Source organism: Apodemus sylvaticus, chromosome 1, assembly GCF_947179515.1.
Source record: "Apodemus sylvaticus chromosome 1, mApoSyl1.1, whole genome shotgun sequence".
Lineage (NCBI taxonomy): Eukaryota > Metazoa > Chordata > Mammalia > Rodentia > Muridae > Apodemus > Apodemus sylvaticus.
Window position 1 is genome coordinate 66,422,743 of NC_067472.1, and position 26,976 is coordinate 66,449,718.

General features: G+C 48.2%; 1 protein-coding gene across 16 annotated transcripts in view; it reads right to left on the reverse strand.

Annotated features, from left to right (window-relative positions):
- The window catches only part of Jakmip3 (Janus kinase and microtubule interacting protein 3), a 54,137-nt gene extending 27,630 nt beyond the window's left edge, over positions 1–26,507 (reverse strand). For all 16 annotated transcript variants that reach the window (XM_052174345.1, XM_052174382.1, XM_052174355.1 and 13 more), the window contains exons 1-2: positions 26,373–26,507; positions 8,054–8,551 (exon numbers count right to left, since the gene is read on the reverse strand). In XM_052174345.1, coding sequence (XP_052030305.1) covers positions 8,054–8,551; positions 26,373–26,507 — 633 coding nt within the window. The remainder of the gene's footprint in view (positions 1–8,053; positions 8,552–26,372) is intronic.
- Between the last annotated feature and the right edge of the window lie 469 nt (positions 26,508–26,976).

Here is a 26,976-nt window from a genome sequence, read left to right on the forward strand (position 1 = left end):
CCATAGAGAGTGAGGTGGCCCAGGACACCTTAGCAGATAGCACAAGGTTCTTGCCCACGTATATACTGGTGCCGACAAACATCACTCCCTTTCTGTGAGTGAGTGCTAACCAAGTGTGCCTTGTGTCACTGCAGGCTGGAGACTGGGGCTCCTAGGCCAATGCTGCCTCTCCCCTGCTTCCTGCCATTTAGCTTTAGCATCCAGAGGGCAGGCTACCTTCTTTTACATTCACACTACCTCCCCACATCTGGGGAGCAACACTCCTGTGAGTCTGGGCTGAGGGGGTTCAGTGCATGTCCCACTAAACCTGGAGGGACAGGCCATCTATGCTTCTATGTCTCCTACATGTTGGAGGCAGCTTCCAGATGCCACATGCCACTACACATCCTCTCCAGTACCCAAGTGCTCTGCCGCAGAATCGGTGTAGATACACTGCCTTGGGAATCCCTTCCCAGATAGAGATCCAGAATCATGCTGGAGCCTGCTTGCTGGGTACCAGCTGATTCCTCCTGATTTTTGCCACTCCCTCACCCCTGCCCCTGATTCTCAGTTATCTACATTGTCTGGAAGCCACAGAGAAGGTTCCTGGTATGTCTTCAGGAAGGGTGTTCGGGTGTGCTTTACAAAAGCAGACATCACATGGACTGTACAAGACAGTATGGTGTCTGATGACAGCACGGGAATGTTTGCCTGACCTCAGGGTAGGTAAAGGATTTATAAGCAGGACACAAACTGCACATTACAAGAATGAATGGATTGCATCTCCTTTATGTTAGGAGCAGAGCACACCCAGCAATGCTGCTGGTGTCTGGAGCAGCCACACTGAAGAGACTTGGTGTACTAGCAGAACACGGAGAGAAGTTATTGAAATCAGGAAAATGACATTCTCCAGTTTCAAACAGTCAATGTGTGCGAGCAGAAGCTTTACAGTAGATAGTGTGCCCATGGTTATGAGGATGGTGAGATTGCTCCCTCTACTGTGATCCCGCTGTGGTGCTGGCTATGGGTACAATGTGGCAGGGGGTTCTGCTCTCTAGAGGTAGAAAGTGGGTTCACCCGTGTTGGTCAGCCGAGGGCTCTGAACTTGGTACTGGCTTTTATATGGCCAGCACTCCCTTTGGCCTCACAGATGGCAGGAGAAGCCAGAACATGAGGCCACTCAAGGACATGATGGGGATGTGAAAGCCCAAACCCAATACAGTTTGAACTCCTCCAAGAAGAATGGATAACACACTGCCAGATCCCCAGGGAACATGCTGGTATGGTTCCCAGGGTGGCGAGACCAGCAAGAGTGTGTGGGAAGGCATCTCTGGGAAGGGTTTCAGGTACTTGGTCCCTTAAGTCAATAGTGGCTTAAGACACTCAGACAACAAGCTGCAGTCACTGTACTGTCCTCTGGATTTGTGGCTTTCCCGCATAACAGTTCTCTCTCAGTCCAAACAAGATGGATGGAAAAAATAAGTACACATGCCAAGCATTCAACCCCAGCTATGCCTGGATCTAGTCTGTCTGGGCATTGGAGCGTTTGAGGACTCTTGGTTTGCCTAAATATGCTCAAAAAAGCATCTTCAATGAACATCTGCGGCACAGACCTTCAGAGGATATCTGTGGCTAAGATCTTCAGTGGACAGATGTGAATTGTATCTTGCCTTGCACAACAGTGACTGCTGGGATGTGTTTCCCAGAAGTTTGACAAATCAGCTGTGAGTTTGGCAACCGGGTTGCGGTGGCTTAAATTGGAATTCATGGACTTCTGGCAAACCCCAAAGCACTGCCAGAGAGCAGGGACTTGGGAAAGCTACTATTGTCGTTGATGGCATTGTTTTGTTTTATATTATGTGTGAGTGTTTTGTTTGCATGTGTGTCTGAGCACAGATCCCCCTGGAAGCGGTATGTTAGGGATAGCTGTGAACCATCCTGTGGGTGCTGAGAATCGAACCCAGGGCCTCTGCAAGAGTAACCAGTGCTCTTAACCACTAAGCTGTCTTTCCAGACAGTGGCATTGTTTTCTAAGAGAACTAGTGACTGTCTGCTCCATTTGAGAAGAGTGCCTCAATGCCTGAGACACATGTCCTCACTGAAACAAAAATCATAGAAATTCAAGGCGAGGCGCAGTCCTCTACCATGCACCCAGTGCTTTGGGGATTGGTCTCACTTTTATAGCTTTCTTTATAGGGTTTTCATTAGAGCTATATATTAGCACACCACATTAGCTAACAGCTCTGATGGCTGGGCAGAAGGAGCCAAAACTGTAAACCACAGACTTTTATGGGGAGAGGAAATTGCTTTCTGTCTGTAATTCCTCTATTTTATAGAGTTTTTAATAACAGCCCGAGGTTGTATTTTAGAAAATGCACTCTGTGCTTGTACTGCAGAGCTCTTCCAGACTCAATGGCAACCTACACAAACACTCCAGTGCTTATTAGCACAGCCCTGCCTTCGGGGTATCATGGGCTGGAGACTCTGAGAAAGGCAGGAATGGAAGGTGACAGTCGTCCCTATCTGAGACCACAGTGAGCCTTTGAAGATTGTTCCCGAACCTCTGTGCATGAGATTTCCCACTCATTCCATTTCACTATGACATTATCGAAAATTTGGCCAAGAAAGACACCAGGGATCCACTTGCCCAGAGCCACTGAGTAGGATGTGCACAGATGAAGCCAAGAGAACTGTACAGGACCCACCTATTGCCAGAGAAGGTCTGACTTGAACACCCATGCAGGGCAGGGATGGACAGACAGCTGTGACTCCTCCCTCCCCCACACTGAGACAAAGTGAGGAGACAGGAATGTGGGGTGGTAGTCATCCGTCTTCACTTTAGAAACCACGTAGGAGTCCCAAAGCCCTTGCTGTCTCCCAAGCCCTGCCCTGCGCTGCTCAGGACAGATGTGTCTCGGATGTTTACTGGTGGCATCTTGGCCATGCTTCCTTTTCTGTCTTCTTCTTTCCACCAGTCTCTCTCTGAGGCTCCTGAGTTCTACCAGGCCATATCCTACTCCACCATTTAAGGCCCTAGCTCTGCTGGCTCTGCTGGCCGGTGTGGCTCAGCCTAGCCCCAGATCAGACTCCATCAGCTGAGCACCTCTTATAAGCACTATATCAAACAGACTTGAGTTACAGTCAGACAATGCCACTGGCCAGGACAGAGAGACAGAACTTAAGATTATGGTGTCTGCTCTGGGGGCTCTGAGATGGGCCCAGAGCCTTCTCATTTCCCTTCCCCAGCTCAGCTCTCCCAGAACATCTGGATAGGGGATCCCGGTCCACTGTGTTCTATCCCCAGGGCCTGGACTTCAGCAGAATTCTCAGGCCTGTGTCCCACAGCAGCCCTGGTTGTAGTCCTGTCCGCTGACTGGTGTGGCATCTCTTCTTGGGGTCACAGCCCCTGTTCAAATACTCTAGCACAGATGACACATGAAGGGGTGATATCAGTCTATAAGGAGCTCCCAAGGCCCATGGATCCCTTTAGCACCATCACTGCTGACCTGGAGTCCTTGGCCTTTATCCATACCACATTGGTCTAAGGCTCCATGCTAGCAGCATGCCAGATGAAGAAATGAGTTTCTGCCAAATGGTGTAAGGAACACAGACTGAGAAATGTTTCCAAATGTAACTGCAGCCAGGCTTCTTCTGTGGGAAAGGTCCCGAGACTCCCAGCTTCTCTTGCCTTGCTTGGGACTTAGGAATGAGCTTTCTCTGGCCTGCTGGGCCCAAGGAAGCCATTGCCCAATCTCTAGGTCAAAGGACCAGCCAACCTCTGTATACACAGACAGACTGGCTCTGCCCTGGAACTCAAGGACTCTGCCACTTCTCTGATCCAGAACCGTTCTCAGTCCTGTCCCCAGTCCCTGGGGTGAGGCTGCCTGTGAGCAACTCCCCTCCCTGCTTTTTTGTTCTGCCCTGCTTTAGCTTCTGCTCCAGAAAGCTTCTATCTCTGATATCCTCAGAAAAGAGCCTCTGGCTCTTTGCCCATGCCAAGCTCTTGCCCTCTTCTCCCCAAGCTGTAGCACCTGAGCCTCTGCCCTGCTAGTGAGAGCTTCCCAGTACACAACAATTTGTTTTTAAGTTTGACACTTGCCTCAGACACTTCTGCACCGTGAAGTCTAGAGAGTCAGGCCAAATTGACATTTGGGTTTCAGACAGCTAGCTGAGTGTTCTCTTATGAGCTACAGATCGAGTGGGATAATACACGTAATCCTGAGGCCTCCATCAATAAGGAGGTCCCCACTGGACAGTATCACAAGAAGAGATGGTTCTGAACTCAGAGCCTTGAGCCTAGCTCATAGGTAACAGTGGCTTGGCCTAGCGTGACACTGACTTGCTCTAGAGCCTCCTGGCCACAGGGTCCAGCCTGTTCTTTGGGTTTTTCATTATGTTATTTGCTCAACACAATTTATCCATGACTGGTCTCTGGAAGCAGTGTGGCTGAGGGTGGATTCAGGAAGAATCCTACGGAAGAGATGAGCTGCACCTCCAATGGCTATGGGTGGTCAAGGGCCAGAAGAAAGCTCCTATCCAACAGTCTTCAAGAGTGACACCTGGTGGCAGTAGTGAGTACTGCAGCAGATGGAAAGTGAGCCCGAGGCCTTTCAGTGTTGGATGGAATCAGATGAAAGGAAACAGAGCTCTTGAACTGCTGGGCATGATCTCAAGAGGGAAGTACCTGCTCTGTCAACAGGGTGTGCAAGTCTTCAGTGGCAGATAAAGGATATTCTTCAGACTGATTGAGAATTCTATAGAGAAAAACCCTGAGAGGCTTTGAAACAGGCAAAACCACTTCCTCACTGTCTTTTCACTATAATTCCAGGGTCTTTGGGGGACTGTGTGATCTCGTGGAGAGGGGTACCTTGTGTGTATTTTGGATATTTCATGGCTCTGTGGAGAGAATGATTACCTTGGAGAATACTACTGGCATTTCCTGTGTGTGAGGTACAGCTGGGAGCCTGTGTAGGGTCTGGTGTGTTTCCTCTTCAGTTGAGTGTGCTCTGGGGATAAAACCAAACCCCAGGACCTAGAGCACATGAAGCAAGGCTCCAGCACTAAGCTATACCTTCAGTCCTATTTTTGTGTATTTATTAGGATATTTTATGCACAAAGTCATTTCACCTACAATCAATAAAAGATTGAATTCTTCCTTTCCTTCCAGATGCCTTGGTTTTTCTTTCTCCAACTAGAGTGACTGGAATCCCTCTTTGGAAAGAAAAGAAGAAAATGTTCCACCCCAACTCATGTAACTTTTGAAAGTTCACTTTAGATCTACAGGTATCATGTGTGAGCACACACACACACACACACACACACACACACACACACACACACACACCATGTATTTCCCCAGCTGGGCTGTAAAGGAGAGGCTAAGAAAATTGCTCAACAGTCGCAGCAGGAGTGAAAAGAGGCTCTGTAATGGCGCAGACCATGAAGAAGCTGAACCTTTGAATGTAGAACATTCTCAGAGAAGAGCCCCTGCTAACCTGTGACTGAAAGAGAGGGAATCGAAGGGTTTACTTCAGAGAGTGGGCTTCTTTGACAGAATGACCAAAACAAACAGGGAAATCGAGGGCATTTTCTAGAAAATAGAACAGAAAGTTAATGTTGGGAGGAAAATAATAAATTCAGTATGAAAGGAAAGGACCAACTTCTGATGAGCAGACATGGGAAGGAAGAGGAGATGCAGGAAGGGGATTTAGACACTCACAGCAGACTTCCCCAGCTGAAGGACAATTAGAGAGAGCTCCTGTCTGCCTGATGGAGATGAAGAAGTGTCTGTGTTATCCACACAGTGACATTTCAGAGGTGTCCTGAGCTCTAGGAGAAAGTAGGGCTGGCAGGGAACAGGGCAGAGGAGAGGGAAGGTATTCAAGCAATGAGGAAAAGTCCAGAATTACTGGTCTGTGTCCTGTTTAGCTGGGTGAAGAGACAGGAGCAGATGCGGTACTTAAAGGATGTACCTCAAAGGCAAGTGGTTGAAATTCCAATTTTGATGTGTTGAGAGGTTTCCCGGTCTGCTGGACATGTGCGCAGCATTAGTGACGCAGCCGCTTAGAAAACTAAGCAAACAAAACAACTCAAAAGAATACACGCAGGTGTGTGAGCTACGTGACACAATTGGGATGACGCCTGGGTGACTCTGTGGACCACAGGTGTGTGACTCCTAGCAGCAGAGATGGGACTGTGTATCCTCCACCTACCCAAGATAGAGCTATACACAGGATGCTCGCTCTGCCCCTACATCTTCTCTCTACCCTCCTGTCAGGCTCAGTAACCCAAAAGATGGAGGGCTGGGTAGTGACTGTAGCATGCTTGCCTAGCATATGTGAGGCCTAAGACTCAATTTCTACCCTGCGCGTGGGGTGGGGGAGGATTCTGACCCCTGCAATGGTCTCACCTGATCCCCCATGTTGGCCTCTGATCTATGTCAGTGGGAGGTAAGTGGTTTGGACATGTGCTCCTTACTCTGTTGGGTTGGGAGTTGACAGTAACTAGATCCTGTCCCTGATGTTCTCCTGGGCTGCAGTGCTGCCCTTCCCTCTGGGTCTGGAGCCCCAGTGGTCAGAGCTAGGGATTACCCATCCCACCTGGGACTCCTCTTGTCAGCCTCCTCCAGTTTTCCTCAGGGGCTTCTCGGAGGATGTTTCCTGCTGAGATGTACCTAGTCCACTATGGTGACGCAGATGAGGAGCAAGGAAGGCACAGCCCTTTGAGAGGGAGGCATTTCGTACAGGAGAGAGAAGGCCACATAGACTGAGGTGAAGACTCAGACCAAGCCGCGACAGTCTGGGATAAAGTTCAGGGACACTAGCTGGCAGAGTCACAGTATTTGACTCTGGGGACCCAAAACAGAGTGGGAAGGGACTACAGAACACAGCTGTTTTCAGTGACAAGCTTTGTGGAGAAGTAAGGTTGCCTTCCTCTGCTGCAGACACTAACTGTAAGCAAGACAAAAGAAGGGGCCAGTGGAGCAGGCAGAGCACAGCTTTCCAGCAGCCCAATGGCAGCTTCCTCCCTTGCCCAGAGCCACACAATGTCACATTACATCATGTGGGGTCTCAGGTCTTATCCTGGGGCCATGGAAGGCAATGATGACAAACAGGTCTGGACAGATAGAGAGTGGTAGGGCTATTGGAGCAAGGAACATTCTGGAAAGGGGTTGGGCGTCCAAGCTAGGAATAGGGTGGGCACTCTCTGTTTATCATGGTAAACACAAGGTTCCTTCCCAATGTCCAGATTCTTCTTTCTGGCGTCTCCTGAAATTCCATGAAGTGATGGACTGTAGCATGCCTCTGGACACCAGAAACCCAGGGAAGTGGAGGAAGGATGACTCCCTGGGGACCACAACTGGAAAGATGGCTGCATCCTACTGCAAAGTACCTCAGTGCCTGGGGTACCTGGATCCTGGGGCAGTTTGGATGAGATGTCCCTCATAACTCTCTGGCATTTTAATATTTGATCCCCTGTGTGGCTTCTTGGGGAGTATTAGAAGGTGTGGCCTTGGGGGCCAGAGAGATGGCTCAGCGGTTAAGAGTACTGACTCCTCTTCCAGAGGTCCTGAGTTCAAATCCCGGTACCCACATGGTGGCTCACAACCATCGTAAAGAGATCTGATGCCCTCTTCTGGTGTCTAAAGACAGCTACAGTGTACCTACATACAATAAATAAATAAATCTTTAAGGAGGTGTGGCCTTGTTGGAGGAGGTTTGTCACTGGGGGCGGGTTTGAGGTTCCTAAAGCCTCCACTCCCACAGCCCCCAGTGCCCTCTTCCAGTTTCTTGCATGTGGCTTGAAATGTAAGCTCCCAGCTGCTGCCCCGGGCCTACCACCCGCTACCTCCACAGCCTCTTGGGGAAAGACAGGAATTCTGACTTGAAAATTTGTTGTGTTCTAAGCAGAGATCCAGGAGCACTGCTAGCTATGATCGAGGGGTAGGTGGGATCTTACCTACCTGTGGGTACCTGGCTCTGCATCCCTGCACCACTGGAATCTTCAGAACTAATATGGCGGGTGTGAGTTGCGCCCTGCCGCCCACCCTCCCGCCGGCTCCCCAGCCACGTACCAGCCTGCGAATCTCGCGCTCACACTCCTTCTTGATCCGGGTGATTTCTTCCTGGTGCAGATGGTAGACACTCCTGATCTCCGCCGCTTTGATCTTGTCGGCCTGGATGACCATGGTCAGTGCCTCCTCCACCTGCTTCTTGGCCCCCTTGAGCTCTGAGATCTCTTGCTGCATCTTGACCTTCTCCACCTCGAAGCCCTTCTTGGCCTCCTCCTTGGCCTCACACAGGAGCACGGTCTTCACTTTGTCGGGCGCGCCATCCCGCAGGGTGTTGAGCAGGGCCTGCAGCCGCTGGTTCTCGTTGTCCTTAATCTTGATGACCCTCAGCAGCTCGGCCTCGTGCTGCCGCAGCAGTGCCTCCCGCACGGCCTGCAGCTCCTTCATCTTCTCCTCGTGCAGCTTGGTCTTGAGCTCCGTGACCAGGACGGCGTGCTTGCGCTGCTCGTGCTCACGCACCTGCTTCAGCTCCTGGCTCTTCTCCCGCTCGACTTTGCTGACCTGAAAGACAGGCGAGATTGAGGTTGTCGGAGACCGGAACTACCTGCGCCGGCTGGAACACGCCTGCACCGGCTGAAATACGCCTGCGCACTTAAAGAATTGCTTTCCTGCAAACTTAGGCGTTATTTTAACTGTCAATTAAAATAAGTGATCCTACTTGGTGGAGGACATGGATATGCACGGTGATCTGCAGCATACACGGCCCGGCACTCACTATAGCAGAAGAGGGGGCGTGGACATTCCCTGCCCACGGGAATCTGCTCCTGGCCCCTCTAGGTAGAAGCTCAGCAGGACAGCAAGAGAGGCTTCCCGATGGATGGTGGAGGGGCACTGGCAGCTCTGTGCCTGTAAAGAGTTTTGTGTTCCCTCCAGGTCCCGTTTCCACACACAACCTGCTGCACTTACCTTCTATGGCATCCTTTGCAAATAAAGACGTCTCTTAGCAGCCAGGCTGGCTGTCTAGATGACACCTAGTATCTAGGTTTTGGAAATACTGGGTCCACACGCTTCCCGTTCACCCCAAATGTTTGGGGCTCTGTCCAAGTAGTCACCCCACTACTAAAATTTCCACATGCCCTGCCTGTCTGTGATGGAGAACCCAAGAACTCGCCTGTGGTCCACAGAGCAATTATGCTCACAAAGGTCTGCCCTCCTGGTAGCATTTGAGTGTGCATCCCTCCGTGAGCCCCACAGGTCCTGCTGAGCTGCTTCCACACCAGAGACTGCCCCAGCTCTATAGCCTACACCTCTCTGACCACTCACTGTGGAGGGCACCCACCCCTTTCCTTTCCTGTTACTTCCCCGGACTCCAGGCACCCACATACACTGATCCCCAAGCACACTTTCTTTCTGGTCCTGACACTGAGATCTCCAAGGCCTAGTTTCCTTGGTGACACTAAGAGGTATACCCACCATCTGCACCCCAGAGGGACCTGCAGCCTGCCTTGGGCTGGATGGCTCTCCTGACTTTCTAAGCCCTTCTCGAGGAGCAGTAAATAGTGCCCCAGCAGGATACAGGAATGGCGTCGCAGCCTCATGTGTCCCACTGCCTGGTGAAGGAGCAGCCTGCTCCTGTGGAAGAACATCCCCTCTCCCAGGCTGCTGGTGTTCGGATCGACTTCCTGCTCACAGTGGGGATGCGTATTCCTCATACCTGCTTCTGGAAGACAGTGCCTCTATGAGTCTCAGAGACGCTCTGGGGAGCCACGGGCTTGCTGCCAGGTCCCTGAGACAGTCCTCCCCCTCTGCTGAACTTTCCAGGTCCTGATTGCCTTCAAGTGTCTCCTTCCCACAGTGGGGCCATCAGCTGTGATATAACTGATATACTCCATATGCCACTTTTCTATAGCAGCCAACCGTAGTGACTCCTTCCTGGGCTGGATATCTGCTTAATCCTTGCATGCCCCTCGGCTTCCATTTCTTCTCCTTATATTCTTGGGGGAGAATCTTGCTGGAGCCATCTTCACTTTCCTTACCACCACCACCAAATCATCAGCGAAGCTACCCACTCTGCCCCCAAGTACATCTAGCAAGCATTTACCTACCCAGCTGTCTCCCCAGTCCAAGTCTACTTCCTAAAGGCTCCTCTATACTTAACTAGTGCTATAATCTTGGAACAAATCCTTTAACTCATGGTTTGGGAGCACATTTAAAATCCAAACTGTTCCTGATTTATTTGCCTCTGGCTGCCCTTCCCTCCCTTCCACCCTTCCCCAACAGAAGCAACTTTTAGGGCCTGTTTGCTGATGCTTCCCCATAGACAGACATGTGACGCTGACTCTCACAGCTGGCCCCCAGGGCTGGCGGGGCGGGCCTATTGTCCTCTTAAAGTCCAGCAGGTCCCTGACTATCCCTTGTACACACAGGACAACAGTTTGGAATCCTGACTGATGAACAGAGCATTACTGGAAAGTAGAGGAAACAGGCAGCTGCCAACTCAACTTAATGTGACTCGCCTCTGCTTCCAGTCTTAATGGCGTCCCAGATACGGAAAAAGAAAAAATAAATAAATAAAACAGGGTCTGTGTGGTTTCAGTTTTGGGGAATAGGGTCTCACTTTGTAGCTGAAATTGGCCCAGAGCTCACATTGTGTTCCAAACAAGTCTTGAACTCACAGAAATCTTTCTGCTTCAACCTCCCAAATGTGGTAAGATTACAGGCATGAGCAACCACAAAGTGTTTCTGAATTAATTGAAGAAAGTCTTTCTCTTCCTCTGTGAGTCACATGTGAAACAGAGAACACTCTATATGTTCGAAGGAAGGAGTGAAGAATAGTGTGTGTGTGTGTGTGTGTGTGTGTGTGTGTGTGTGTGTGTAGGGATAGCTAGTCTCCCTGTGGGTTAGACCCTGAGGGGTACATTGAGTCCCAAGTGGGACATGGTACACCGGAACCAACACCAGTACTTATGGACATAGAGCCGGGCTCTGTTCTCTCAGCAGATAAATACTCAGACCTTATGAAGACTTTCCAAATGGGAATGACCAAAAGGAAAATGAGCACATCCTGTGTCGCAGAGCAGATTATTGGGGGTCGAGAACAGTGTGGGCCCAACAGCCTGAGGTTTGGCAAGACTGCATCCCACCTTTAGGCTGGTGGAGACAAGATACCCCTGCCTCCAGCTACTCCTGCCCAGGGCCTGAGACTTGGTCATGGACCAAAGACTCTACCTGTCCCCCAAGTGTGGAAGGATTGGCTAAAGTCCAGCCAACCACCAGAAGATTGTTCCTCTCTGCCCCTCCCAAAGTACACACAGTGCCCCCAGGCTGGGCCACTAGCTTCCAACAAAGCCTGTGGCAGAATGGGATACATCCAGGGTCAGTCTTGGATGTTCGGCAAGAGTTAGATCCTGGAGGATCCTGGGAGACTCTTCTGTGCCCTGGAGAAATGCTGCTAGGCAGACTCAAGGCTCAACATGAGGTAGCTAGCTCTCTTGGAATTTTGGGAGGCTGGCTAAAGACAGACATGCTGGGGAGGAAGGATTATCTTAGCTCACAGTGTCAGGGGTTTAGTCCATGGTCACTCGGCTCCACTGCTTCTGGGCCTGTGTGTGGGGAGGAAGAGCATCGTATCTGGGAAGAGACAGGAGGGAGAGCAAAGTGAATGACCTCACGGTGGCCAGGAGCCGACACTGGCCACCTTCTGCCTCCCACTTTTGCTCCTCTGGCCCCCAAAGACTAGCGGGCAGTGCTATCCACATTGAGAATGGTTCTTTATTTCTTAGCTGGTGATCCTCATGCCACCTGGCTCTGGATACCCTCCCAGACATGCGCAGAGGTGTGCTTTAGTGATGCAGGTGTCTCTCAGTATAGCCAAGTCTGTCAGAGCCACTTGACTCTCACAGAGGCCTCTGAGCGGCTGAGATGGCACAGGGATGACAGCTGCTGTAAGAAATGCTAAAGCCTTCTCAGACACAGAGCAGCCACAGAAGCCGGCCAGGGCCAGAGGGGCAGGGGCTGCCCCTGGATTCTCATGCATGGGTTTTGTTTTCTTGCTGATGCTTCTGGCCTTCCAGCAAGATCTGAACAGTGCAATGGGAGGGGGGTTTCTTCACTAGAAGTTGGGGGTCCTTCCTTTAGCTGCTGTTTGGTTGTGGTGGAAAGCTAAATAAATAATTGATTCATTCCTCTAATTACTCAGTTGTGAGATAATAAACTGGCTCCCTGCCAACCTTAGGGTACCAGCTAACTGTTTCCTGAGAAGCGTGTGGATTCGAGCATACTTGATGGGCTCCATTTCTTTGCAAATCGCATCCTCATTGAGACTTGGAGTGTCGTTCACATTTAAGGCCAGCAAACTCCTCTTCAGGAGGCTCTTGAATCCTCTTGTTGAGACCCTCGTAGCTGCTCAGGGTACGGGGTGTGGTGTAGTCCAAGATTGTTCCATGTATCTCTAGATGCTCTGATTGCTTTTCATGGTCAGAGAATATTTCAAGTTCTCAGCCGTGGCCTAGGACTCTTCATTCCTTCTGGATAGGTCACTGTTAGAAGGGTATTTTCCAGGTACAAGTCATAGCCTATGTGTATACATATGTATGTAAATAGATATAGATGATATAGATAAGATGATAGATATAGCTATAGATGTAAAATGTATTATTACATGCACATACATCTTGCAAGTTCACATCAACATTAAATTCAAAATGCGGACCACAAAGCTTCTGTCTGGTGCCCCGCCCACAGCCGAATCTCTGTTCTTTCACAGAGCATTTTTTGTTCTCAAGCAATCAGGAGGTGATGTCATCACCCATTCCCCGCACTCACATTAAACAGTCAATGGCTCCGGGACACAGTGGTTTTGGTACTGACCCGCTGAGTGTGATAACCATGAGTGGATGGTGGCCTTGCACTCTCCATATGCCCCTACCCCCACCGTGTGGTTGCATCCTAACTGCCTGGACAGTTCCGCAGCCATTCTAACCTGCTGTCCTTTCATACTTTCATTTGTTGCCGCCCCTCCCCCAACCCCCTGGTAAGGAATCTCAAAGGATTTTCTAAATCTCAAAATACTTCATAATTCCCAATGGATCTATACAGATTGAGCCTGGCAGGTTGCCCTAAGCACAGGTCGTGTGTGGCTTCTATGCCTTCACCTTCAATGTGGGTCTAACTCACTGAGAGGCTCTGGGTCCCGTGTTCATGGACTGGTTGGTGTCTCTGTCTACTTCCTTAGGGAAGTATCACTGTCCTTATGGGCAGCTGTAGGAACGATGCCACCTGAATTCCTGCATGATGTCCACTCTGCAGCTGGATGCAGGCTTTACCAGACACTGACCCTTGACCTTATGCTTGCTGCCCATCCTCCTCTCTGTTCACAGTTGCTCTCAGCTGACCCACGATCACACTTCTGTCTCCTCTCCCCTGCGCACAGAGTACGTTGGCACCGCGATTTCTCTCATGTTGCTAGTGTACTCTCCGGGGTTGCTGCTCTGGGTCTTGGGTTCAGAACACTCTTTCAATAAACAGTTTCCTTTTTAAAACCTTTTTTGTGTCTCAAAAGATAAATGAACTCAGTACTCTTGCAGAGGCCCCAGGCTAGAGTCCTAGCACCCATATTGAGGCTCATAACTAACTGCCTGCAACTCCAGTTCCAGGAGGCTCCAATACCCTCTCTGGTCTCCCACTGGCTCCACTGGCTCTTGTTCATATGCGGTACATATAAACTCATATACATATAAACATGCACATACCAAAATTTATACTTAATTTAAAATTGCATTAGTTAGTTAGTTAGCTAGTTAGTTAGTTAGCTTTGGGCAGGGGACACATGCCCTTACCTCTGAGCCACCTCAGCAGTCCCTAGCTTCCTTTTAAAGCGTCCTAAGTGGCATGTTTCTGTACTCTGAATTGTGTCTCCTTCATCTGCAAGGACCCCTAATGTCCTTGTGTTAGGGTAACTGCTCATCTTCGGTGTTCACCCATTTTGTTTCTTTTTTTTTTCTCTGTCTCTCCTTCCATTTCACACAAAGTATTATTTGTTGGGCTCATACGTTCATGCTCCTTCTATATCTATACTTCTAAAGTTTTGTTTCTAATTCATGAGTCTTGCCACATCAATTACATGTTTTTCTAACCTGGATTTATGTCCTGTCTTGGACAGCTTTCTTGATGTCTTTCAAGTCCGTTGTAAATAACCTTCACGGTCCCTTCTGCGTGAGAGTCAGTTTGAGTTCTGTGACGTGTTTTCACTATTTGTAAGGACTTCTTCTTCCCTTCCTCTCTCTATTGCATCTGGATATGATCTGAGATTCTCCAATGGTCATGTGACATCTGCACTCCCACCTCATCCCGGCATTTCCCCCTGGAGAGTTGTGTCCCACACCACTGAGTGCTCTGAATTTTCTTCCTTCTCACTTCTCCACAATGAGCCAGTAGCTACAAGCCATGCAACTACCTCCTCACTACACTCCAGGGAGTGAGGCAAGAGCTCACTGGAAATTTTCCAAATGACCAATGCCACAGAGCTGAGCTTCTCACCTGTGATTTCAGGGGTTTGTCTTCGTGGCTCCCTGGAGTAAGCTGGAAAACTGGAGGTATTCCTGGTGCCCTTTTGTTTTTTTATATTTTACATATGTGTGTTTGTATGTACATATAGACTAGGCTAGCCCCCTGCCTCAGCTTCCTGAGTGCCAGTATTACAGACAGTTACCACCATATGTACTCGAAAAAAAAAATTCCCTTCTAAAAGATGCTTGGCTCCCACAGCAGAGCCTCTTGCCTGTCAGGCTCCCTTGGTGCTTTACATGTATAACAACCTATTTCCATGCTACATGTAGGACCACCTCTCCCCATGCATCTGTTGTTGCTGGTTTTCTCATCCTTGTGGGCCTGTAGGTCCAGGCTCAGGTCAGCTCAGCATCCCAGCATTCCTAGCTAGGAAGCTGGCTCATCACCAGGTAGACCACAACCATGAGCCTCACCTCTTCCTTCCTGGGGTATAAACTGCAGAGGATGCAGAGACTTGGAGTCTACAAGCCCCTCAGTGACTTGGTGGCAGCTGAGGGAGTGTCAGGAAGCCCAGGGACACAGGCTTTGCCATGAAGATCAAGTCCCACCCTATCTGGTAATAGACGGTCCTAAATTGCCCTTCTCGGGAATAAACTTGGTGATAGTTTGCTGTGTGAGTCCCTTTCCTCCCTCCAATCACTATAAACAGCTATAGAAAACTCACATGAAAAATGCTTTCATTTTAGAAATCGAAACAATGTCCTAAGGTTCCATCATATGTTTACTAGCTTGTTCTCTTACTGTTGAACACCTAGACTATCTTTTTACTTAAAAACATTATTTATGTACGTGTGCGTGCATGCATGTATGTATCTGTGTGTGAGTATTTGCAGATTCCAAAAGAAGACACTGGATTTCTGTGAGCCACCTGACATGGGTGGTGGAAACCGAACTCCTCTGCAAGAGCAGTAAGTGCTCTTAACCACTGAGCATCTTTCCAGCCCATCCACAGTCTTCTTCTGTTTACAGATACTGAAGGCTGTGGCAGTACAAGCCCAGGAATAACACAATTGCCACAGAACACTTAAACAGAAAATTTGGTCCAAAGGGACCTCTGTGTATAGTTGCTTTGACCTGGCTTGGTGGTCCATCAGACTGCAATATACCGTGAGTTGTCCCTTGTAGCCAAGTGGGTGAGCCTCAGCCAGTAACAGAAGCCAAACCTTTCCTGAGATTATGCACCAAACATGGCCACCACACTTCACCTCTCCTATCATTTCCTGGTTACAAAATCAGCTCCTTGATGGAACTCAGGTCAGTTTCTGGTCTTTCTAATCCAATCCAATCATCTATTTTATCTGATAACTTCATAGTGTGTGCTCGTATCTATTTGAAATAATTCTACCTACTGTCCAGTTTGCCCATTTCCTACCAATTCTTACACACTTCCTTTCAGGTAAATTCAAGGACAGTACAGCAGTGGTTCCATTTGTCTCCCTGAAACTTACAGCCTTGGGAGAATCCCGCCTCACTTAAAGGTAGGAAATAACCAACCAAGTACTTTTCAGAACAAAAGTCCAGGCTGGTGCCCTTAGGATTGATCAGCTATCAGCCTCAGCCTCTGCCTCATACTGTGGACTGATATACCTTATGCTTCCTTTTACTTGAAGTGGAGGCTGAAGCTTGCTCACCTAAGAAAGGTCTCCTTAAGGGGTGGAGAGATTGCTCAGTGGTTAAGAGCACTGGTTATTTTTCCAGAGGATCCAGGTTCCCAGTACTTATATGGTGGCTCACAACTATCTATAACTTTAGTTCCAGGGTATCTGACATCTTATTGATATCCATGGGCACTACATGCACAAGGTGTACATACGTGTATGCAGGCAAAACACTCGTGCACATAAAAATAAGTCTAAAAAAAATGTCTCCTAAGCAGTATGTGGTTCAAGTAACAAACAGCTATCTTGAGAGGCAGCATACTGGAAGGCTGGACCAGATGCTACTCAGAACAATGGATTACTGAACCAAAAGTGCAGTGCAGGCTGCAGAGGTCTTGTGTCAGACACGGTGCTGGGACTCACTTAAGAAGACCACTTCCCAGACTGATTTCCAAAGTGGTTGCACCATCTTGCAATCCCACCAGCAGTGGAGGAGTGTTCCTCTTTCTCCACATCCTCGCTAACACCTGCTGTCTCCTGAGTTTTTGACCTTAGCCATTCTGACTGGTGTGAGGTGAAATCTCAGGGTTGTTTTGATTTGCATTTCCCTAATGATTAATGGTGTTGAACATTTCTTAGGGTGTTTCTCAGTTCTCTGAAGTTCTTCATGTGAAAATTCTTTGTTTAGCTCCATACACCACTTTTTAATGGGGTTATTTGGCTCTCTGGGTTCTGTCTGGCGGTTCCTCAGAAAACTGGGCAAGTCACTTCCTGAGGACCCTGTTATACCACTACTGGGCGTATATCCAGAGGATTCTTCAGCATGCAATAAGGACACATGCTCAACTACGTTCATAGTAGCCCTATTTGTAGTAGCCAGAAGCTGGAAAGAACCTAGGTGTCCTTCAACGGAGGAATGGATACAAAAAATGTGGTATGTTTACACAATGGAGTACTATTCAGCCATTAGAAACAATGAATTCATGAAATTCTTAGACAAATGGATGGAGTTGGAGAACATCATACTAAGTGAGGTAACCCAGTCTCAAAAGATCAATCATGGTATGCACTCACTGATAAGTGGATATTAGTCTAGAAACTTTGAATACCCAGGACATAATCCACAAATTAAATGATGTCCAAAAAGAATGGAGGAGTGGCTCCTGGTTCTGGAAAGACTCAGTGCAAGAGTATAGGGGAATTCCAGAACAGGGAAGTGGGAAGGGGTGGATGGAAGAATAGGGGGACGGAAGAGGGCTTATGGGACTTGCGGGGAGTGGGGACCCAGAAAAGGGGAAATCATTTGCAATGTAAATAAAATAAAATAAAATAAAATAAAATAAAATAAAATAAAATAAAGATGACCACTTCCCATCTGAGGGAGGTGCCGCCCCCCTCCCCAGGAGTCCACATCTCAGTTGTTTATAGATGCAACAGTCCTGCTCCCCCAGGAGTCCACATCTCAGTTGTTTATAGATGCAACAGTCCTGCTCCCCCAGGAATCCACATCTCAGTTGTTTATAGATGCAACAGCCATCAACATCCTTGTGACAAAAGCATTTATAGCTCTCAAATAATATTAAACAATAATGCTGCACCCTGCAGACAGCTTGAAGGTTTTGAGGTTTTAAATTAGACAGATAACAGGGTGCATCCCTACCCCTTAACTCAAGGTGATGCTTAACTAGTCACTTTTTGCTGGAAAAGAACACGTTCTCTGAATATTTTTTATGAAAATAGTCTGCTAGCCTTCAATTATGAGTGTTCAAGAATCAAGGTCATCTCTCCAAGCCAATTCTCCAAGAACTAATTCCTTTGTAAGAGCAGACACCAAACAGAACACACACAACTGAGCCCATCTGCCACGTCCGCACCCATGGCCCATCTATTTTAATTTAACCAGAGATGGTTGGAAGATAATAAAAAGAGCTGTCATGCAAAGCTTTGCCCTGGACAGGTGGGTTTTGCTGAGGCCTTTGTCTGGCTATTAGTTTTGGAGTTCAGTTGTCTCTCTGGTCACCCTGGTGTGTGTGTGTGTGTGTGTGTGTGTTGTCCTTAGGTGACCCTTGCTCATTACAGCAGTCCCAGAGCATCCCCAGCCAGGCTTTGGGATGATTCAGAGCAGGGTTCTGTGATTAGTTGATGGCTCTTATTTGGACAGATTGGCATGTGGTGTATGTAAGAACTGCCTGTTGGGTTGGAGCACCACTGCTAACGTCACACATCTGCCTGGCAGGGGCATGTCTTCCCACTAGGAGCGTCTCCCTCACTTGTGGCTCCCCCACATCCTGACAAAGTGTGTGCTTTTAAAGATCAGTTGAATGAATGCTAAGAGGGACAAGAAGTTCAAATGTGAACAAATCAGCTCGATTTCTATGTCATTAGGGAAGAAAGTGCTAGACTGTACCATTTATCGGGAGGGCAAATGTTTGCGAACACATGCTAAGAATGACCCTTAGGACCTCTGCATTGAAAACTACAGCCTGTTAGAAATTTAAAAGGGGGAAAACCAGAATCAGTTCTGTTCATAAACCCAAACACTCGATATTATAAACAAGCCAGCTTTCCCCAGACTGACTGATAAATTCAATGCAACTCAACCCACGGGGTTCTTATGAAAACAGAAATTAACAAGTAGGTTCTACAATTTGTATGGAAATACAAAGACCCAAGAAGACTTAAAGCAGCTTTTAAAAGAAAGAACAAAATAAAATAACATACCCACTATAGAATCAAGTCCAGTCTTGGAGGAGTTAGGAACAGAACTGGCCTCGGGCAGACACAGGGTGAACAGACCCCTGGCTGCAATGACGGGCTGGTCCAGCTAATGGCTGAGTGGAGCTTCTCCTGAGAGTAGTAGCTAAGTCTAGATGATCTTCCCTGGAGTGATGTCAGAGGCAAGAGGATAAGCAGAAAAAACAAAACAGAGGCCCAGACACAAGCCTAGGTCACTACTGTGTTGTCAAAGCAAAGTTGGACTGCAGAGTCACGGGACGTGGAAGGCAAAAGATGCAGTCCACACTGTTGCCCCTGTAAATACTCACACACCAGTGCTGTCTGCGGGTTATAAACATTGCTACAGTGCAGGGTAGAAGGCCATTTCCTTATAATCAGGATCTTGCTAGGTGTTGTAGGCTGGCCTAGGACTTGCTATCTTCCTGCTTCCCCATCCCGAGTGCTGAGATCATATATGGGTGCCCTCCATGCTCTGTGTTACAGCCTTTGAAAATTAAATATGTGGGTAGTGAGTTTTATAATTATAATTTAATGTTATATATTATATATTGTATTTTATTATATAAATAAATAGTATATATTATATTAAAAGAAAGGAGGATTATGTAGTTATAACACACTCAAAGTAAAATAAATAACTTTTTTAAAAAATAAGTAAATATGAAGCTGTGCATGCCTTTAATCCCAGTCCTCAGGAGTCAGAGGCAGGCAGATTTCTGTGAGTTCAAGGCCAGCCTAATGTACAAAGTGAGTTTCAGCACAGTCAAGATGATTATACAGAGAAACCTTGTCTCGAAATACCCCTAACAAAAATATGGTAGTATGTCTTATCCACACACAAATGGAAGACTCACTACTTGCGTGAGGCACAAAACTCAACTCTAGGAGAGCTTTGAAAATGTCAGCGGCAAAATAGAGGATTTCTAGAAAAGAGGCCAGAGAGATCACTCAGTCAGTTTAGAACTTGCTACAAAAACCAGAGGACCAGAGGCTGGATACCCAGAAGCCACAAACATGTAGGGCAGCCATGGCAAGCCACCCTCGATGCTTGGGATTCCCCAAAGCAAGGATCAGGCTTGATACCTAGATTAACCTCATCGGTGAACTCTGGGTTCAAGAGAGAGTCTCAATAGCTAAGGCAGAGGGTGATTGGGAAAGATACGTGGTGTCAACCTTGGTCCTGCACATACATGTGAACAGGTATACATACATACACCCACATACGTGCCCCTACACACGCACACATGCATGTACAGCACATATACACACAATCAAAACTGAACTTGTAGGAGGAGGCATGGGAAAGTGTCTCCATGACCTTGGCACAGGTAAGGGTTCTTCTCAACAAACAGGTTCATGAGAAATCTGCACAGCCATCCTGTCTGTGCTTCCTAGGCAACCATACAGTAACTGGTTCCTCGTCAGCAACCATTCTTTCCCCGTGAGGTTCCCGAGCCCTAAAGCAGCACACCGTGTACACGTACCCTGCTCTCCTTAGCTGTTCCCCAGGCCTGGATAATGAGGCGGCTGTGTACTGTTTCACTCTCATGAGCTAAGTAAGTATCCTACACATTTACGTTCATCTCTGACTCTTCTCCTACACTCCCAGGAAGTACTGTAAGGAAACCGCAGCCGCATCCTTCCCGTTCTGGTACTGCTAGGGAGTCACTTGCAGAGCAGGGGACCTGCTCCACTGCCTTCAGCAGCTTCAAAGGGTGTCAACCCCAACCACCCACCCAGGGAACCTGAGCACTAGTGACACATTAAAACAATGTGGCATATAAACATTTGCTTTCATTTGTGTTCCTTGGAAAAAGCTCTCTGGAGCGTCTGGTCATTGTCTACCATCCTCTGGGCTGGATTAGTGGTTTTCTGGAATCAGGTCAAGACCAGTGATGGACAATGAATTTAGGTGACAAGTGCTTTGAGACTAGGTGTGTGTGGCATGTGGCGTTGAGATCACAAGCTAGGCACATTTCTTACTTTAGGTCATGCTAATGACAACACACAAAAAGGTGTGAATGTCACAGCCTCAAAACCTAGTCATGTGGCTGGAGCAATGGCTCAGCGGTTAAGAGCACAGGTCACTCTTCCAGAGGACTGGAGTTCAGTTCCCAGAACCCACATGGCAGCTCACATCCATCGATTCCTCCATGACTTCTAAGAGCACTACTTATGCATGTGATACAGACATACATATGGACCAAACACCCATTTTACATAAGTTTTTTTTATTACAAGAAAAAAAACCTAGCTACAATGTAGCATCTAATTTAGAGACCCAAAGAATTCTCTCTCTCTCTCTCTCTCTCTCTCTCTCTCTCTCTCTCTCTCTTTCTCTCTCTCTCTCTCTCTCTCTCTCTCTCTCTCTCTCTCTCTCTCTCTCTCTCTCTCGGCTGTTTTATCATGCGGACTGGGGGAGATGAGAAAACCAGTCAGGGCTGTAGAGAGAGTCAGGTGATGAAGAACAGAGGGGATTAGACCCAGATAGGTGAGGGTGTGGGCTTGTCTAATACATGTGCAGAACAAGGCTGCCCTGCTTGCTCCATCAGAAAAGAGCCGTGGCTATGGGCAATAAGGAGAATCCTATTCTTTGAGCCGCAGCTACCTCCAAAGCTCCTTATGGGAATATTTTTCCCATTCCATGAGCGTAGAACCATTAATACCCAGAATAGTATGGTCATGGTGCCCCCAGGGAAACACTAGCACGTTCCCTCTATTTAAGTTCAAGACATTGGCATCAAGTGCTGGGAAAATACAGCCACCTGGGACTGTGCAGACAAAAACACAGATCACCCATGACTGTGCACAATCAGCAGAGGAAAGGCTCGATTTATGTGCTTATCAGTCATATAACTTAATAACGAAGACCAGGAGAAAGTTCCAGCACTAGGCCAGTGCCACAGGGCTTCCTTCCTGTTTATCTTCCTTCACTGCCAACCGCCTGGAGGCTCCACATTTGGCACTGGGTCTCTTTATTCCTATATATTCTCAAGTTGAAATTCCCTAATATCTGGTGAGTCCCACACCCACTCAAGGCCAGTGCTCCCCGAAGGGTGCTCAGCTGCCCAGCCAAGAGCCTCCACTTGGCTATCTTGGCAAGTCTCTCGGGTACCTGCCAAACCACAGCTCTGGATCCCCCTACAAACTCCTCACCCAGATTTCTCTCACCAACTTAGGCCAAAACCTGGGGACTGCCCTGCCTGCATGCTCACCAGGATACACACAGCTCTAAGATGGTCCGTCCAGCCAGGGCACAAAGAACTGGCTGCCATCCTCTCTACCCTCCCAACTGCTCCCTCTGCTTCCCCAGCCTCCATAGTATCCCCCTGGTGTTTTGTACTATCTGACAGTGTGCATTCTGCCCTCTGTATCTTAGATTATAGGAAATGTTAAAAAATGTAAGTTGCATCTGTCATGAATAGAAGCAGATTTTTCCTAAGGAATAATAGTACACCAGCCATTTTCAGACAACAATGCCTAAAACACTGGGGCTTAGCTAGAAGGCAAACATATTGTAGGTTACAGAGTTTTTATTGTACATAGTTTCTGCTCATGTAGACACATAATGACTTCATTATGGGGGAAAAGACTTTTAATACGTGTGATGGTTTGAATATGCTTGGCCCAGGGAATGCTACTATTAGAAGGTGCGACCTTGTTGGAGGAAGTATCTCACTGTGGGAGTTGGCTTTGAGAGACCTTCCTTCTAGCTGCCTGGAAGCCAGCCTTCTCCTGTTTGTCTTTGGAACAAGATTTAAAACTCTCAGCTCCTCCAGCATCATGTCTGCTTGGATGCTGCCATGCCTCCTACCTTGATGATAATGGACTGAAGCTCTCTGTACCTGTAAGCCAGCCCCAATTAAATGTTGTCCTTTATAAAAGTTGTCTTGGTCACAGTGTCTGTTCACAGAAGTGGAAGCCCTAACTAAGATAATATGTTCCTACATCATCTCTCAGCATGTAAGTATCAAATGACTATATTGTTGGACTGTAGTACATTAGAAGATTTAATTTTAAAAACTACTATTCAAACCTGGAAGAGGTGGTACATTCCTTTAAGCGCAACATTTGGGATGCAGAGGCAGGCAGATCTCTGTGAGTTTGAAGCTAGCCTGATCTTCAAAGCAAATTTCAGGACAGCCAGGGCTGTTACACAGAGATACTCTGTTTCAAAAACAAAAACAAAAACAATAAAAAACAGTGGTGGCCTGGTGTGGTGGCTCACCCCCTTAATCCCAGCATTTGGAAAGCATAGGCAGCCACCAGCCTAGTCTATATAATGAAACTATGCCTTTAAAACAAACAAACAAATAAACAAACAGACAATGTGGCACATCTCATCAGGCAATCTGTTTTACCCAGTGTTCTATTGGTGCAAAGAGACACCATGACCTTAGCAACTCATATCTAAAAGAAAAGCATTCAATTTGGGCTTGCTTACACTTTCAGAGCCCATTGTCAACAGGGCAGGGAGCACAGTGGTGTGCAGACAGACATGGTGCTGGAGAAGGAGCTGATCTCCATGATCTACATCTGCATCCGCAGGCAGCAGGATGAGCAGAGCCACTGGGCCTATCTTGGGCCCTTGGAACCTCAAAGCTCATCTCTAGTGACACACTTCCTCCAACAAGGACCCACCTCTTAATCCTTTCAAATAGTGCCACTCCCATGCGACCAAGCATTTAAATCTATGAACCTCTGAGGGCTCAAACCACTACACAGTCCAAATACAGAGAGGGCTGAGGCAAAGCAGTGCTGTCTGCCTGCTTTCCTTCCCTTCTGAGTGAGCGTGTTTATCCCTGTGGCTGCCAATCTCTAGTGACCTCAGCAACCAGCTACTTGGACCTTCCTACATAGTCTAAATGCCAGTGGCATCCCAAGGAACTTCGGGCTTTCCGTGCAGCATTAGGACTGCCGAGGGAGGGACCTGGCTTAATACCCCTTCAGGTTCTCGACTTCCCCAGTGTGCAGACAGCAAACGACCATCATTGAACTACCCAGCCCCACTGTGGGAGCTGGAGAAGATTCCTGTTTGATTGGTGCCCTCCACAGACAAGCCTTAATACACTCAGTCCTCAAGAAGTCAGCTGCTCATGGAGTTGAGGTGCTTAGCTTCTAGCTGCTGCAGTTGCTGGCTTCCTTCCACACTTGACCCTGGGCATTGCAGAGTTAGAAATTGCTGTTGCAGAGCATCAGAGCACTAAGACTCTGCAGACAGAGAAAGGAGCCTGCACCAGGCACTAGGCCAGGACCATAGCTGAGATACTCGGAAGCTGCAGATTTGGTTGCTAGGTCCAAATCGAGATTGCATTATTCAATGGAACGAATACCTGTGCCCTTTTGTCAGTGGGCCTGAATCTGGGTCTTCCCTTAGGGTGGTAAAGGCCAGGCTCTGCCAGGGAGTAGTCAGTACCTTTTCCAGTGTGAGTCCCAACACAGAACACAGATCTAGCTGCCCTGATCACCAGTGAAGGATGGAGACCACCTGACCCAGCGGGATTAGAGGTGGCTCAAGGGGCTATGTGTTACTTCCAGACACACTTGGATGTGTATGACAAGTTTATCTATCCAGGAAGAGTCCCCTGGCCAACTATTAGTGTTCCTTATCCACCAGAAGCTTCAGAAATATCTAGAATCTCTTGAAAACTAGACATGGCTACCAATTCTATAACTAGTTCTGTTTTGTAGTTGGAATTATGATCTTATTTTGACACCTCCAGAGGACAGACTCCAGAAAGACTAAGAACTGAAACTGTTAATGACTTTAATCCTCAATTTCATAGTTTACTTCCTAGTTGACCACGACTGTGGTGTTAACATTGTTAACTTGGCAAGATCTAGACTCCCATAAGAGACAAACCTTGTGAAAGAGTTTCTAGACTGAGTTAGTTAAAGTCAGAAGATCCATCCTAAAATCAGGTGGCATTATTTTGTGTTGGGGTCCTGGCATGAATAAGAAAAAAAGTGAGTTGCGAGTCAGCAGTCATCACTCTGCTCTCTGACCATGGACGCAGTGGGAGCAGCTGCCTCAAGCTCCTGCCGCCATGCCTTCCCCACCATGATGGACTGCGCCTTCAAACTGTGAGCCAAAAGCACTTCCTTCCTCTAGTTGTTCTTGTCAGGTATTTGTGACAGCAACAGGGAAAATAACTAATATGGTGATTTAGGCAAATCGTCCTCAGCTGAGTGGTAAGTAGGAGGGCCGTGAGAACCACATGGATTCCTGACAGCCGCCTACAGTCTAGTTTCTAGTTGCTGAGAGAAGCTACATTTCAGGGAGACTTGAAGGTTACCTCTGATGCGTGTCTTCATTTAGTGAGTGGGTTGTAAAGGGAAGAGGCAAAGCCCAAGTGAGACCTGGAAAAGGAGCCAGACAAGATGCCAGGAATGCGAGTCCCCATGTCACATGTTCCCACTAGTCAGCATTTGAGGACTCTGAGCACATCTGGCTTCTGGGATCTCCTTCTGCAGCTACCTGACCCTGCAGTGGACTCTGTGTCCACACAACCAGGGGTACCTTCTTATTGCTGTCAATCTTGTAAGTACATGATCTTTGAAATTCCTGGTACACATGGTTCCAGATGAGTGACCGAACTGCTGGAGCTCGGCAGCAGCTGAAATGCTTTCTATAAGCAGGTGAAGGTACCCTCAGGATGTTGTGAGATGACTGTGCTTTAACAAACTGCACATAAAACACACGTGGTACGGCTGCAGTGGGCTTGGTGATGGAGTGTCTGAGGATGTGACAGAAATGTTCTGTTTGCTGATCTCCACGGCATAGCATTCTTTATATGAAAGAGATTTATGTTGTTACAGGAGAACAGAAGGCATTGCTACTGCTGGGTCCCTAACAAGTCACTCACCCTATCTTTGAAATGCTTTGAGGACAAGCAAAATTCCCAGGGCTATGAGTGTGGTCACAGATGCAGTCCTGCCACAGTAAGGGGCTCTCAGCACACCTACAGAGGGTAGTTTAGTTTTCAATGCACAGCCAGTGCTGGCCTCACAAAGCAGTTGTTGAACCCTGAATTTATATGTGCTCACACCAACTTATTCTGTTCAGTTCAAGTCCACTAGGAACACCTCAAGGCAAACTCAGCATTGGCCCCAGGACTGTGCTGTTTGACAAGGACCCATGTCATTCACCCTCTGTGGGAGGGATGCCCCATTGGTCAGGTGTCCCTGTGTTCACTCCCAGTGGATTTCGAACTCCCAAGTCTCTCCACCTGACATTCTCTTCCCCAGAGATACCTGCTGGGATAAAGGACCTCTGCAGAGACCTGGTCACATCCTCCTTTCGATAGGATCATTTGGCTCCAGGGGCAGGAGCTTTGGGCAAGAGGCTTGGAGAAGGATCTTACGGCAGGAGACCTGGGATGGGGGTCTATGATGGGGGACCTGGGGCAGGGAGCCTGGGGAAGGGGTCCTGGGGCAGGAGTTCAGGGCAAGGGACCAGGGGTAGAGGCTTAAGCGCCCACCTTGCTCTTCTCCTGCTGCAGCTCGATCTGGATGTCCGTGAGCTTGGCTCGCAGCTCCTCGTTGGCAGCCTGTAACGCAGCGAGTGTCTCTGCTTTGTCCCCCTTGGCCCGGCTGCCTGCACCCTTCTTTGACATGGTGAGGCTGGATGGCCAAGAAGACACCCAGGGGCAGCTGCTCCGTCTGGGCCAGGGTATCCACACCGAGCTCTTGACAGGCGGCCTCCGCTACATTTTCTCAGTCACCTGAAGAAAAAGCACACCCATGGTGAACAGACTGTACATGGCCAGATGCCACAGTGGCCCCTCAGCCATGGGACTTCAGCCTAGAGGTCAGGGCCTTGGTGTTGGGACAGGGGCATAGCTGACTCCTTGTCCACTCTCATCCAAGATGCTGTCCTGACTATATTTGCTGAGAACCAAGTCTGGTCACAGAGGCATCTCCCACTGTGCAGCCATCCTCAGACAGGGACTCCGTGCACTGGACATGCTAATCCTTTGTTCCTTTACAAAGAATGTGCTGTGCAACTCTAAGCCTAGAGTTTCAAATGTGGGTGTGAGACCCATGGCAGCAACAGTAAGTGTAGACCATGAGCTAAGAAAAGTT